The sequence below is a fragment of the Camelus dromedarius genome, chromosome 23 (assembly GCF_036321535.1).
Source record: "Camelus dromedarius isolate mCamDro1 chromosome 23, mCamDro1.pat, whole genome shotgun sequence".
Lineage (NCBI taxonomy): Eukaryota > Metazoa > Chordata > Mammalia > Artiodactyla > Camelidae > Camelus > Camelus dromedarius.
In genome coordinates, this window is record NC_087458.1 from 18,247,086 (window position 1) to 18,262,552 (window position 15,467).

The 15,467-nt window shown below is 39.5% G+C and overlaps 2 protein-coding genes and 1 long non-coding RNA gene across 7 annotated transcripts in view; 2 read left to right on the plus strand and 1 right to left on the minus strand.

Moving 5' to 3' along the window:
• Positions 1-3,480, plus strand: part of FMO2 (flavin containing dimethylaniline monoxygenase 2) — a 28,580-nt gene extending 25,100 nt beyond the window's left edge. The window contains exons 8-9 of the mRNA XM_010984503.3: positions 1,107-1,179; positions 2,150-3,480. Of these exons, the coding sequence (XP_010982805.2) occupies positions 1,107-1,179; positions 2,150-2,501 (425 nt within the window). The 3' untranslated portion in view covers positions 2,502-3,480. The remainder of the gene's footprint in view (positions 1-1,106; positions 1,180-2,149) is intronic.
• LOC105092756 (uncharacterized) overlaps positions 1-15,467 on the minus strand; it is a 182,058-nt gene that overhangs the window by 116,906 nt on the left and 49,685 nt on the right. The window lies entirely within an intron of this gene.
• Positions 9,595-15,467, plus strand: part of FMO1 (flavin containing dimethylaniline monoxygenase 1) — a 31,660-nt gene continuing 25,787 nt past the window's right edge. Inside the window, exons 1-2 of one of the 2 annotated variants that reach the window (XM_010984506.3) lie at positions 9,595-9,646; positions 10,809-10,925. The gene's annotated coding sequence lies outside the window, so the exon portion shown is untranslated. Of the gene's footprint in view, positions 9,647-10,808; positions 10,926-11,058; positions 11,160-15,467 lie in introns of those variants that run through there. The other variant, XM_010984504.3, reaches the window with a different exon arrangement.

A 15,467-nucleotide genomic window follows, 5' to 3' on the forward strand; every position in this document is an offset into this window, starting at 1 on the left:
GTAGATCAGCTCCTCCCAAACTTAGCTACACATAAAAACCATCTTTTAGACCCTTGGGGACCCTGATTAAGTCTGGACTGAAGACCTAGATTCTCCATTTAAGAAAGCTCTTCAGCCAGAAGACCCAGTGAAAGGTCCTAAGCAAGGACCAGACATTATCAGATTATATTTGTGATAGGTTATTTCAGAATTAGTGTGGAAGATAGATTTGAAAAAGGGAAATGATTGGAGTCTCAGAGACCAGTGAAAAGGCTACTGTGCTAAAATGTGATGCAACCTGAGACATAGTTAAGAGAAACATCAGCAGGACATAATGCTTGGCTCCACATAGAAAAATTAGAAGAAGAGAGAGGAGCCAGGGGTGAGTTGCAGATCTCAGGCCATGGAAACTGGGTAGAGAGCAGTGCTGTGACTAGAGAGGGGACACACAGAAGATGCAAGTCTGAGCAGGAAGACTTCAATGATGAGCTCAGTTTTGGACTCATTGAATCTGAAATGTCTCAAGACTAGCCAGATCCAGAGGAGCTGATCATTTTTCAACCTGTCTGAAGCTCAGAGGACACTTGGGACAGGGAATGGAATCATAAGCACACAATGATAACCTACATCAATCTTCTCTCTCCATCCCCACTACCCCATCTTAGCTGGCACCAATCTCTCAACTGGTTTTCTTCAACAGCCTCTTAACTATTCTTGCTGCCTTTAAACTCCCCTTCCTGACCCCATTTTCCAAAATCCAGTGGCTAGAAGGATCTTTTCAAAAGGCAAATCTGATATGTCAGCTCCTGCAGAAAACCCTCCCACAGCTTCCCATCACCTTCAGAATGGAGCTCAAGCCACCTGGCATGGCTTCCTGACTTATCAGGCTTACCATCCCTCTCCAGCCTCTTCTCTTACCCCATCCACCTCCGCTGTACCCTGGTGATCCATGGGCAGTACCAAGTAGAACCCAAATGCAAGTGGCACAGCCCAGAGTTCAATAGCACAGCAGCCCTGACTTGGTATAACACGCGTAAATGGCCAGAATTTAATTGTAGGGATCAACTGTTAGATAAAGCGATGATACTGAACCAGACCCACTACTCAAACCAACTTTTTTTTCCTAGGCTTGTGTACTTTGCCCTCAGAGAGAACTATGATGGCAGACATTATCAAGAGGAATGAAAAAAGAATTGACCTGTAAGAATTTTTTTTTAATTCTTTACATAGTAGTGTTTCTCAAAGTCTGGTGATCTATCTCCCCAAAGAACAGACTACCTGCTTCTTAAAAATGCAAGTTCCTGGGCCACAGCCCAGACCAGCTGAATCAGAATCTCTGTATGAGACTGCAAATCTGTACTTTTATGCTCTTCCTAGGTGATTCTTATACATACTAGTTTAAGAACCAACTACTTAAAAATAGAAATTTCACCAAATCAGAACATTTTTTCCTTGACTTAATTTTATTTCAGTTTTGTATGAAGTCCATATTAGATTCTGTATCCTCTCACACTCTGTGGCTTAAGAGGGAATGGAATGGGGGACAATGGTGGTGACAGTAGTCTGAGTATCTCTGAAAAGTTAGCTGGGGGAGTTGATGTGAAGTAAAGGGTCAGGGATTTATACTTTGTGATAAAGTGGAATGGAGTTCAGTAGTGATCAAGTACCCTTGGAAAGTTGACTGAGGGGCCTTAAATCACATATAGGGGTTATCTCACGTTCAAATTCTAACTTATCTATCATACGCCAGCCAGAGTGCCAGGTACCTTAATAATTTAACAGGGAAATATTAAGCATCTCCTCCATGCAAGACACTGAGCTATGCTTTCAACTGTAGTATCTCATGAATCTTTGCAGCAATCTTGACTAGTTTTACTTGCCTGGAGACTTGAAGCTGCTTACCAAATACCAAATAATAATCATGGTTGTAAATTCTGTCACATTCCTAGAACTTCCATGAATTCGTGGGTCTTTATTTTACAGCCTACTCTCCATCTGAGATATGGGCCTCCTGATGGGATAAACTGACACTTGACAACCAGAGATTTCATTCAAAACTCATTTATTCCTTCATTCTCCCCTTCATTCTTTCAACAGCTATTGAATGCCTAATGTTCTTATACAACCGAGAAGCTTTTGTGAATCTGCCCCTTTTTCTTTCTTCATTAAGGTTTGGAGAGAGCCAGAGCCAGATACTGCAGACCAATTACGTCGACTACTTGGATGAGCTCGCCTTAGAGATAGGTGCAAAGCCAGACCTCCTCTCTCTCTTGTTCAAAGATCCTAAGCTGGCTATGAAACTCTATTTTGGGCCCTGCAACTCCTATCAGTATCGCCTGGTTGGGCCTGGGCAGTGGAAGGAAGCCAGGAGTGCCATCTTCACCCAGAAACAACGGATACTGAAGCCTTTAAAGACACGGTCACTAAAAACTTCATCCACTTTCCTAGTTTCCTTCCTGCTGAAAATCCTGGGGCTTCTCACTGTTGTGGCTGCCTTTTTTTTCCAGCTTCAGTGGTTCTAACCTGTCAGCATAATGCTTTTGACTTTATTGTCAGTCAGTACCACTTAAAGAAAAAAAAAAAAGAAGACTAAAAGAAAAATTATTAAATCTATATTCTGAACGTTAGAGTTGGGAGAAGCAGAGTGAGAGTTAGCAAAATTAGGTCTAGGTATAAAACCAAAATGGTGTCATGACATTTCTTTGTCATTCCACCCTTCCCTCAAGTTCACCAGAATCTCCAAAAAGGATAATAGTACACTGGCTAAATAGTACTGCCAAGCCCTGATGTAAGAGAGTCATGTGGAAAAACAGTAGAATTACACAGGATGAAAAGCAGGCCCCAAGGCTTAACTCACTGGAAAATTTAAATTGTGGGCAAATATTTAAACCCCTGCACATTGTTCCTGATAGTCTTCTAATCCGGACTCTGGTAGCACGGTTCTCAGATGTTAGGTCGTGCTCCATTTTTGCTTCATGGGGAATCACTTAAAAATACTGGAGGAAAAAAATGGCTAGAAATTAGCCTAGAAAACAATGGCAATGCTCAGACAGACTTTTGGGGCTTCACACTGAAAGCTGAGCAAGTAGCCATCTTTCTTATACTTGCCTTATATTTTAACAGAAACACTGCTGTAAAAATAAAAAGAAACTTACCATAACAGCTATATTTAGTGCTCATCACAAACCAGAAAATGTACACATCGTATGTATTATTTCATTTAATTTTCATGACAATTCCGTGAGATGGGTGCTGCTGTTATACCCATTTTACAGATGATTAAACCGACACTCAGAGCAGTTGGGTCACATGCCCAGGACCAGACAGCTGGTCTTGTGATGGAGCTGGGAGTGGAACCCAGGTTTGCTTGACGCTAGAACTGAAGATCATAACCTTGCCCCGTAATATACTTATTTACAAAAACCTCCATTATTAAATGCTTATTAAGAGCTTTATTTATAATCACATATATGTTCCTTCTGGAGGAACTTTACATAGAAAACAGCACTCTTCTTGCAAAAGAGATCTGATTAATATTATATAAATTATATATATAATTTTATATAAAATATATATATATAAATTATATAATCCTTGGTTTCTACTTCAGCTTGATCTAAAATTCGTTCGAAGGAATTTACAAAAAAAAAAACACCTATACAACATTTAGGATAATCATTGACATCTTGGGAAAAAACCAAGCATCAAAGAGGAAAAATGTATCTCCCAAGTAGATAAAAAGTATTGTAATGATTGGACCTTGTCTTTAGCTCTAACCTTACAAATAACCAAGGCCAAAAAGCAAAACAGCGTGTACTCTTTGTCATCTGATAAAAGAAAGCATGCCGGTTTGTTAGGAGAGATAAACATTTGCTTAGAACTAAAGTCTAAAAATGTCAAAAGCAATTCATTGTCAATAGGCATTGAGCAACATAATAGATAAACATCTGGTTATAAAACATACACTACAACTGTTCTTTCCGTGAACTGTGCTTTAGGAGATGAACTCTGCCATAAGCCCAGAACAAGACCTTCAAAGAGAGGGAAAAGCCCACAGATTCAAGATTAAGACAAATTTCTCTTCTTATTCCTCCAAAGCCTTTGTGGTCATTATTCTTCACTTTGGCCTAGATTTCTCCCTCAGGTGCCTACAAACTTGTGATGGTAATCCCTGTCAGTGGAAACTCTTTAAAGTCCATTGACATGACACCAGCATTTAAATACAAGAATTGTTTTTCATTGCTCTTATAAGCAGATTCCTTTGAAAAAAAAAAATTGCAGAAGGTATAGGTACTTTGTTCTTGATTAAAACCTGATTACTTTGCTAATTATTAAAAATGATATGCAAGCTATTATATTAATAATAACCACGATAATAATAATTAATAATAGAATTTAGCAAGGCTTTATAGCAAAAGGAGGTAAACTACCTATTTGCCCATTTACCTATTTCTGTAAATAAAATTTTACTGGATCACCACCACATCTATTCATTTATTGTTTGCAGTCACTTTCAAGCTGCAATGGCGGAGTTGAGTAGTTGCAACAGAAACAGTATGGCTTACAAAGCCTAAAATGTTTACTATCTGGCCCTTTACAGAAAATTTGCTAATCCCTGCTTTGTAATGTAAAAAGCATTGTCCTAATTATTTTTTATAATTTGCCTCACTCATCATTAACACTACCCAGTGAAATAGTTATAGTTGTTATCCTATTTCCATAGTGGAAGAGATTGAGAATCATTTGTCAGATTGATGCTGAATTAGTGAGGGAGGAAGAAAATCATGCCATTAGGATGCAATTATTATTAAATTTGTATCCTTGAAAATTTTAGAAAGAAAATAATCAGTATTCTGGTATCTTTTCAAAACACAAATAGATCATGTCCAGAGTCTGAGACTGACTGAGGAAGACTCATTCAAGTCTATTCCATTGCTTCCGTACATCCTGAAACATAAAACTATCCTAGGATAGTATGTTCCACATGATGGTCCACAGAGATATTCCCTGCATCAGAATATCTAAAGGAGCGTGTAGAAGTGCAGATTCCTGAATAAGATGAAATAATAATTCAGACCTGCTGAATGAGCATCTCTGCTGGAATCTAAAGTCTTGATAAGTTCCCCAGAGGATTCTTGTGCACATTAAATTTAGGAACCATGGGATTGAGACCTCTTGAAAAAAAAAAAGCTGCTTTCAGAGATTAGCCCATGGCTTTTTCCACTTCTCAGGGACAAATTCCTCCTTAGGTTCAGCCTTGGTGTTTCTTGCTGTACAGTGTTTCTTCCTCTTGTAAAGGATTTTAGCTAGTTACCATTTTCATGCAAAATCTCTCCCTGTGATGGTTCCCTTTTACTAACCTTTTAACTATCCTTCTCTAGATGATTGTTCCTTGATTTTCCATTTCAAAAGTGTAAAATTTGTTCTTTGCAGAAAAATATTTTTTCAAATAAAACTCTTGGACCAGGATATGTAACAAAGTTTCAAGTAATAAAATTTTAAAAACTTAACCAAGATAGAATCTAGCATTCACATGATAACCTTAGGACCAGATCATGGATCAATGAGGCTTAAAAAAAAAAAGGGTTCCTGAGATTAGATTCTACTTAATTCAGGTCGGATGCCAGAATGAGATTAAACATGCAAGGCTTTTATTAAGGGAAATGACTGTATGAAGGAAAAGGAGAGTGCAGGAAAAGGCTGGACAATCCATCAGACAGCAGTGCAAGCCTGGCCCTGCGTGAAGGAGAGAGAGAAGAAAGGTGGATAGAAACATTGTAGACTGTTGTGCAGTCTACAGAAGATTCGGCAGAGCCACTGGGGAGCGCTCAAGCCATCAGAGAAGTCCTGACTCTCCTGTGAACGATCTGCTTCAGTGTCTCTGACATGCGATCACTGGCTGGGAACAGCTCATGGGGAAAGGGGGCCTTTACACCAGCACAGCAACGTTATCTCAAGCACAGCAGCTAAAGCCCTTGGTTAATTACACTCCCTGTAGTTAGAGACCCATGAAGCACATTCTCATAGTTACCTTAGGTTCATAACATCATTTTTGTGTTCTTCAATTAATTGAACCATAATTTTTAAATTAATTAGTCATCAGTTGCTTCAACAGACAATGCTGAGACATAGGAGTGCCTTCCTCTTGCCCCAAAACTTCCAATGCCTAGAAGCCCAGACTTGAAGGTGTCTGTGAGAGCAGCAACAAAGAGGCCCTGCAGAGTCCTCCTTTCCTGCTGACACTTCACTCCTTTTCTCAAAAACCCTCACTGGCTCCTCATCACCTTTATTTTTCAAGACCCTCCAAACCGGCTGTATCTCCAAGTAGATGTTTAAGGGAACATAAAAGAAAGTAGCTGTTATTCCCATCTCCATCCTTGCTGCAGTGCTAAGTCGAATGCCATTCCACATCAAGCTTTCCTCAGTCCCTGCAGCCAAAATGTGTTTCCTCCACCTTTGTATCACCAAACCACTTTGTTTTAATCCTGCAGTAGTGCTTACACCCTTACCTTCTACTATTAGGTTGCTTTTGTAGTCCCTAGAGAAGTCACCTAGCTTTCTGAGACTTTCTCATCTGAGTGTAGAGAGGTGGTCAAATGATCACTAATGCCCATCAAATATAATATTCTATGACCCTACCATAATTCCTTAACTGTCAATTTTTCATAACGGTTAAATTGAATGTCTTTTGTATCATGTTCACTGGCCCTAATGGCAAAGATGACAGTTTTGTGCTGAGAAGCCACCAAATCCAACTCTCAGAAAATACAGAGGTTAGGAAACTTGGGCACTCTTCAGGGTGATGCAATACTAGGAATTATACTTTGGAACCAAAAGGTCACTGCAAATCATGGGGTCATTTTAGAGATGAAAGGGACTGAAGAGAATGCTCTCAGATAAGAAAACAGAGGTTCAAAGAAGCCGGCTCATAGTCCAGGGCCGCATGATTAGTCTTATCTCCTGAATACCAGCTGATATTGCTTCCACTGTCAGTTCAAACAAACTGCGGCAAGTGTTGGCTCCTTTACCCTTGCGGATGAGAAGAGGTATCTAAAACTTGTATTTTCATGCTAGATGTCCATCTGTATATGCTACATATTCTGGGGGAAGAGTTTTAATTTTAACTATTAAAAAGAGTTTCATTGTTAGGCATCCCTATGCTTTGAGCCACTGGCCAGTAGAAAGTAGTTGATTCTGTAAGAGCATCAATTTCTCCTAATGTTGAACAGTTTCAAGTTCCAGCAATCTCAGGAAACTGGATAAAATGATAACAAGCCATCATTTACTGATCATTTATTGTGTTCTAGATGTTATCAAGAATTCAATTTCATTTCATCATATTTAATCTTCACAACCCATTTTACACATCAGGAAATTGAGACAGAGTGTTTAAATTGCTTTCCCAAGTTTTTTAATCAATTTTTTAAAATCACATATTATTTCTTAGTTTTCCAGTGTCTGTCTTACACTAGAATAAAATATCATGTTAATCGATTTTGTTCCTTCTCTTACACACTGAAAATGGAGCTGATCCCAAGGAGAACTAAAAAGTTGACGAACTACAAGTTGTCAAAGAAGGTTCAAAAATGGTTTTAATAAGTCTAATACAGTAATATGAAATTGTATGAATGTCTACATTAAAAAATATTTTATTAATTTGGTATTAAGGTATCTAAGTAAGAATGAGAACCACATTTGTTTTGAAAAAAAAAAAAATCCTCACAAGTGCCTGGGGGAGAAAAGAGAGACTTGAATTTTGGGCAGAATGGGGTTCTTCAGAAGAAAAGAGAGAAATGTTTAAGTCATTTGAAAGAGGATAGAAGGAAAGAAAATAAGAACAAAATGAAAGAATACAGCCAGTAAGATAGCAGAAAGCTGGCTAGGGTACAACGTGACCTCTCCTTATGACTCCTTGAATACTCAGCAAAGTTATTAAACATTAAAACCTTGAGTGGAGGTGGACTTTTGTGGAATAGAGAAGGAGCTAAGCCTTACACTTATACTGATTTGGGGCAAAACATTAACAGCACAGTCAGAGGCCAACGCAGATGGAGGGACCACGCTGTGTCCAGGATACTGAGATGAACAAGAAAAACCAGATGCGAACTTTAAAGATTTAGATAATTGAGTTCCATAGCATTTCCAAAGCACTTCCACAGTTACCTTCTGACCTATTCTTCAACACAACCTTGTGTATTAGGCAAAGCAAGGGTGAATATCCTTCTCTATAGAGAAGAATATTAAGGAGCCCTCGTTTCTTGTCAGTATTCTTCCTATTTTGTCCCACTGTGCTATTCCAAATATGTCACCATGTGAGAGTTCCCCATTAGTACTCCTTAGGCAGTCGCAGAATAGCACCTAAAGTGACATGACAGTCTCTAATTCACTGTTGCAGACTTTCCCACAAAATTCTCATCAAGCCACAAAGGCATTTAAGGGAACATAAAAGAAAGTAGCTGTTAATCGCTCTGGTCCTTAGATGGTAGAGGTGAGTCACTGCTTCAACGCTATGGATAGAGAAAAGACCCATTTCAAGCAAAACAATTGGCCTTAGGTAGGCATGGAACTATCCCCACCTCCCCTTGCAGTGCTCCTGTTCTGCACGTGTATTCTCACAAAAGGAAGAAGAGCAAGCTCAACGTGTAAGGGACTTAGGGAGTTAACCCCTCTTAAGAACATGCGCATTTAAACAAACAGAAAACACTGTTGAGAAAGGCATAGGGAGCTTCTCGGTGCTTTTTGTGTGGGGGTCGGAGGGTAGGGAGTTGTAGTTCATTAAACGCTGCTCTTTAGAGGGAGGGAGGAAAGAATTACACTAAGTCCAATTTACAACTGGAAGTAAAACTACTCTCTCAACTGTAATTCTATGATTCTAAATATGAATCAAGGAAGAGTGATAAGAATTCAGGCATTGATTTAGAAATACAATGAAGCAGCCAAGAAACATCCCTCTAGTGATCAGTCAGTATGAACTAGGTATGATGCATTAATAACCAATCCCCAATCTCAAAACCTTGAAATAAAACAAAGATTATTTCTCTTTCGTGCTATGTATCCACTGGGAGATAGGCTCTGCTCATCTTAGCTACTTGGGCATCCAGTCTAAAGGAACAGCCATGTTGGAAGTTGCTGGTTTCCGTGCTGAAGGAAAAGGAAGAGCTACAGGGCTTCCCACTGGCCATTAACTCCTCTGAGCCCAGAAAGGACACACGCTACTTTGGCTCGTAGTTCAGTGACCAGAACTAGTCACATGTTCCCAAACAACCACTAAGAGACCAAGAAGATTAATCCTCCCATGTGTCCAAAAGGCAGAAAGTCCACATTAATTCCCAGAGAGCATCATAATCTATCAATTTGGCTTCTTAGGGTCTAGATACACTTCACAAAGGGGCTTGAATACCATTCCCCATTCCAGGTTCTCAAGTACAACTAATTGACAATAAACCCTAAAAATAACAGAAAATGAAGTACAACTGAAGACCAGTCTTCTCATTTTTAATTACTGTAAGTTTGTAGCTAATTCTGGAAAATGAGATGATATGATAAATGATCACGTTGGTGCTCAACCAACACTTTGAAGTTCTTTGTTTCCACTTATGTTAGCAGCATCTCTGGTCAGGACCTGAGTCTTCCTTGGCGTGCACCAAGGAGGCATGTACATACCAAGGTAAGTGTCTAAATACTGGGATTTGGGATGCTAATTGTGCCCCTGACTCTCAGGGTGTCCCTGATTCAATGTCAAACATATTTTGATTTTTAAAAACACACTTGAACTAATAGTAATCTTGAAGGCTTAACTTCTGGGTAAAAATTAAGCTTTGAAATCATCCAAATGTTATCATCTTCATAACTGCAGGAAGGCAGCTGAGCTCAACAGAGCCAACAATGCTGTCTCTGTGCCAAGTCTTTAATAAGCCGGAAATAAGGCAAAGGGTGAGCCTAATGAGCAAGCAACAGACCTAGTGATACAGAAGGGTTTCTGGGTGTAGGGCCAAAGGATGTAGTGATAATATATTAAAAAAAAATCAGGGGGAAAAAAAAGAATTTATCCTTCCAGAACCTTCTCCCTGCTTCAGTCTTACCAATCTGTCTTGACGTTTACTCTCTGTGCCTGTGGCAGTCATTTCAATATTCTGAATCAGTAATCAAGACACCTCTCTGGTCTGGCAATGACATCACCATCTCATCATCGCAGCCATTTGCTGAGTGTTTACTACATATAAGACCCTCCACATAGATTATCTCTTCTAATCCCCACCACAACCATCTGAGATAAGTATTATTATGCTTATCTTAAATTGAGGAAACTGAAGCTTTAAAAAGTTATACAATTTTTCCAAGATCACTCTGACAATAACTGGTAAAAACATTATTTTAACCCAGGACTTGGGACTCCAAACAGTATGCTTCTCCCATATATTTGTCGTATTTGCTAAGTGCCTGGGCAATCATCTGCACTCAGGAAGGCTTTAAAAATTGAATTTAATAATGTGGGTGATGTATGATTTTAAAACAGTAATCATTTTCTCTAAATGGGAAATGGGTCAAAACACTTACACGTGAATCTTTGGTGTAGCAGCTGTTGTCATGAATGTCTTATTTTATTTTTTCCCTTCCCTTTGAAGAATGAGATCTACGAACAATGAAAGATGCTGCTGTGACTCCCTAAAACAATTTCTATTTCGCAGGGAGAAGAGTAAGTCTAAAGTGCCTATCTCCAGACCATGTTTCTCTTAGCATTTCACTGTTGCAATTAATCAAGTTAAAATATAAACAATGGCTAACCTCAGGTTCCAAATTCTGCATAACATTCCTTATCTCCCAAACAGGGTTCATCCGGTGTCCTGGGGGCCCCTAGGCTGACACTGGCTCAGCATCATCCATTTGCAAGCTCCAGAGTCCTAACTGTGGCCGGGCCTTGGGACCAGGAATTTCAAGTACATAAAGTAAGTAACCAGATACAATCTCTGATTCCTTTGGATTAGGGAGCTGAGGCCCAGATTTTTCCTGTTTTGTTATTGTGCTTCAGAACAGAATCACCTCACCAGAATGCCACTCCCCCAGTCTGTGGTGGAGTTATAAAGCCACTCCCTACCCAAAATACAAAAAGAGTGGTAAATACCTGAGTACTTGTAACGGGACAATAAAGTCAGATATTATCAAGTCTTCTGTGTACCCTGGTAAGTACACTGCTGGGTAGATTACTAAGTGGTTAATTCAAAGGGAAAACTTGGATTACTAATGCCAAAGAAACTAATGCAAAAAGAAATCAGTCATTTTTCTTAAGTGCTTCCATTTATAGCTTCTAACGTGGTGTCAGACAATGCTTTGGGGGGTTGTCTACCAATCACTGGTATTCAGCACCAGCTGGGAGCGAAAAGCAACCCCAGCATATCTGGTCAGGACCTGGCCCTTTTGAATCTGACTAATTTGTTGTTGGCACGTTGTCCTGTTTCCTGTTTTTAGAAGTGCATCATTCTATGCATTATGACAAAATTTCCTGCTTTTCGTACTATTGTCAGGTCTTTTTCCCTAATCCCACTCCCAGCTGAATTCGCAAGGTTATCAAGTTTAACGATTTTAAAAATCTCATAGGTATCCGGTTGAATGCCACCTGATTTACAGATGGAGAAACTAAGTCTGTTCTTTGTTATTTCTTGGTTTCCTCTCCAGCCTAGGGAACACCCATAGCCTTGAAACTGGCATGGTGAGTTTAGAGCCTGGCAAAATTTTTCTTATCAGGTGGTTTTACTCAGGAATAGGCTTGAGGAGGTGGGCAATTGCTGCTGGAGGATAGAAATCCCAGGGCATGGTCCTGCTCTAAGCACAGATTTCTTACAAAGTTTGTGCTCTTTCGTCCCCAGGGGCTAAGTGGGCACCCTCACTCACCCCTAGTTGCCATCCAACAAATCTACTACCTCTGCTACTCCTGAAACGCACAGCCCACTTAAGGATATGGTGTCATTGTGTGGTGTGGGCCAGTACCTGTGTGCTAAGAAGGTGTGTGTGTCTGTGTCTGTGTGTGAGAGACAGAGAAACAGAGAGCGAGAAAAAGGTAGAGAGAGAGAGAGGGATGGGTAATTTACATATAAAGGGCTAGGTACTAGTCTGACCCTGCTAATGAAGATGGCTTCCTAGGAAGTACACAGGTGAGTCACACTGGTTAACTGATACACTGCTAGGCTCAGACGTAGGATAATTTGCATTTTCCTGATACCAGTAGATAAGGTCTCCTAACTCTAACCCAGAGGCTCCCAAACTGCCTAGGTTCAAAAGGCCCTTTAGTGTGTGATTCTTTCACAGGCCCCCAGGCTCTAGTTTCTCTTATTAAGTAGTCAGGTTCAAACAACCTGATATAAGCAAGTCCCTTCTTTGTATTTGTATTTTTGTTCTGTTCCTTGTATTTGTATTTTTGTTCTTTTTTTCAGGCAACTTCATAGTTGTCTGAAAAAAAATACACAAGTGGAAAGAAAAATGATATTTTTATTTCATTCTTGAATAATCCAAAATTACTTAATGAGGTGGTTTATGTGCCTGCTGGGCACGGCACTTCTCAACCCTTGGAATCAGATCGGACATAGTCCCTTCATTTCCTGTTCTACCTCTATTAAGTTTTGTGCACGACTTGCTTTTGAACATTGCAACTGCCAAAAACCCAGCTTTACAAAAATGTGACATCATCAAATGGAACACAGCCCCAAGTGATATTAAAACTGGGTACTGCCTCAAACTCATACTTTGTTCAGTGTTCAAGAGAAGACACACTGTGCTTTCCTCAAATTTTTAAAGTAACTCAGTGCCTCTACACACAATTTGGGGAATGACAGCCCTAGTCTCAAGTTCTTACCCCCATATCATTCTCATAAACTAAAGTGGGTGCTCAATCTTACTTTAGTACTTTTTGTATTTGTATCTTACTTCTTTGAAGCAGAGGCAGCACTACGAAATGTCCAGGAAAAGAATAATCGTTTATAACCCCATGGTTAAAAATTGGTAACTTTCATGCAACCAACAGTGATTTCCCAGCTCATTTAGCAATTTGCTATTGCTTAAGCTATTTTGCTTGATTTTTTTTTAAATTCACTTTCATCCAGTGACACTTTACCAATTTAATCATTTTTAAATTTTTATTACTTATTTCTTTCATATTTAGTCAGCTTTGAGGTCTTCTTCATTAAAATAATAATAATAATACATTCCTTTTAAAACCTTCAACAAAGGAATGGCCAGATTTTTACTGAATATTTACATAAGGAATAATAGCATTTTTAATATTAGTTTGCATTAGCATATGAAACAGCACTCCAATAACCAGTGGCAATAGTGTACTTTTCACCCTAATAAAATTTCCTACCATGTTATCAACCACTCTGTCTAAAAGTACAGCATTTCACTGAGTAGAAATGATTTTTAGTTTAATAAAAAAGCAGACACTTTTTCTAAAAAGCAATTTTTAACTTGAGTGAGTGGTCGGAAGCATTAATTTTTACCAGCATGTGAAGGCAGTATTTACCTTGAATGCTTATGGGCTCATTCTCATGTTTGTTTTTCCGAACGTGGGATCCATTCAAATGAGACTATGTTGACACACTAAGCAGATCTGAAACAAAAACTTAAAGAAAAAGCCCTGAAAGTTGACTTTGAAACCTATTTTTTCTTTTTTTTCCCTCTCCTTCCCTTTGTCTCACCATCATTCTTCCATTTCCCCACTCATTTCCTTCACTTGCTAGAAGACAACATTTAGATATACATTTCTAGTTGCCCCCAATGACTCTGGTTCCAAATAAATAAACCCAAAATTGTTAAGGCAGATAGCCACAAAAATATCAGTTAAAGGAAACTCTCCTGGAGTTGTAAAAATAACATAGCAACATTTATTCGGAGACAAGAATGTCCCAAGTACTGCGCTGAATGCTTTTTATACATTAGTTGATTCATTCTTACGACAGGTTCTACTTCTAGCTTCGTTTTAGAGAGAAGGAAACAGACACAGAAACAAATTACTTGGGTAAAGTCGTACTGCTGGTCATTAGCCAACACTGAACTTCAGACCCAGGTCTCTGACTCACGACCTCCCTCCTGTCCCATGAAAAGCCCCAGGGAGGTTCACTGCTCAGAGAAGGCTGGCTACTTCTGGCCCATGCCGAGTAACAGTGGTGACCTGCGGAGAGGATTCCTATTTATTGTACATTTGATAGAAAGTCATTTTGAGGAAGGATTTCTGACCCAGAATATTAGCTCTCTGAAGATATTTGCGCAATTATTTTTTTTAATTAAAAAGATATAAGGTGATGAATTAATTCATTGTACCCATCAGGAAATCAACCCATTGCCAAATATTTATGCAGCTACTTGTATAGACCAAGCGTGCGGCTAGGAGCCATGAGAAAACAAGAGACAAGTCAAAGAAAATGGCCTGGGGACACATCTAGCCTGATGCAGAAAGAAGACTGACACATACGATCAAGGGAGGACCCTTGTGTGGGGAACATGCTGTTTCCTGTAGGAGTCAAGAGAATAGCAAGCTCTTCATGGAGTCAAGGAGCCATGGATGCCTCTAGGGACCACCCCTAGCCCCTGCTCTCACTGCTCCCTGTCTCTGGAGTGCCCTTCCTCCACTCCTCTGCCCTGGGACTTCTTTTCATCCTTCAAAGCCTGGGGCCAATAGTATTCCTCTATGTTGCCTTCCTACTACCAGAGAATTAAGTCAGAATTAGCACCTCTTTGTTCATGCTCTTGTTGCAATGTGTACATGAGATACATCTCTGTGTTGGCACTGTGACACAGACATTGTATTTATTTTCGAATCTTAACTTCCCACCAGAATGATAGGTGCTATAAAGAAGGCACCATGCCCATTCATCACTTGTACCCCGGACACCTTGCCTAGGGCTGAGCAACATAGAGGCCCCTTGTTGAGTTTTGAAGACTAAACTAATCAGAGAACAAATCATAGACTCTGAGTTGACAGGACCCTACAGGGCATTTGAATCCACCCTCTACCTGACCTATTAATTTCCTACTTAAAAAATCTCAAGCAAACAAACAAAAAATCATCATATAGACTCTGCCTAAACAAAGTAAATATCAGAGCTTGAAATACTGCAGTGTGAATATTGACCTAAATTTGCCTCCATCTAACATCTGTGATTCTACCATTGGCCATAATTAGAATCTTTCTGTCCACGACGATTCCTCAAATATTTAAACGCAAATATTTACAGTGCTGACTCAGGCCTCTGGGGTAAGTGTCAGTACAGATACCCTCTTTGGCACAGTTGAGTCCAGCGCAGTCACACTAGGATCTAGGGCATGACTTGCCCTAAAGGGAATCTACTGGTTCTTCCCCCAGTAAATCAGATCCAGTTCCTGTAGGGAAGCAAGCAGCTCCCAACAATTTTACACGACACCTGAAAAAATTGGGCCCTTTCATTTCATTTAAGAAATATTTATTGATCATCAGTTACATTATGTTGCAAGTGCAGCCA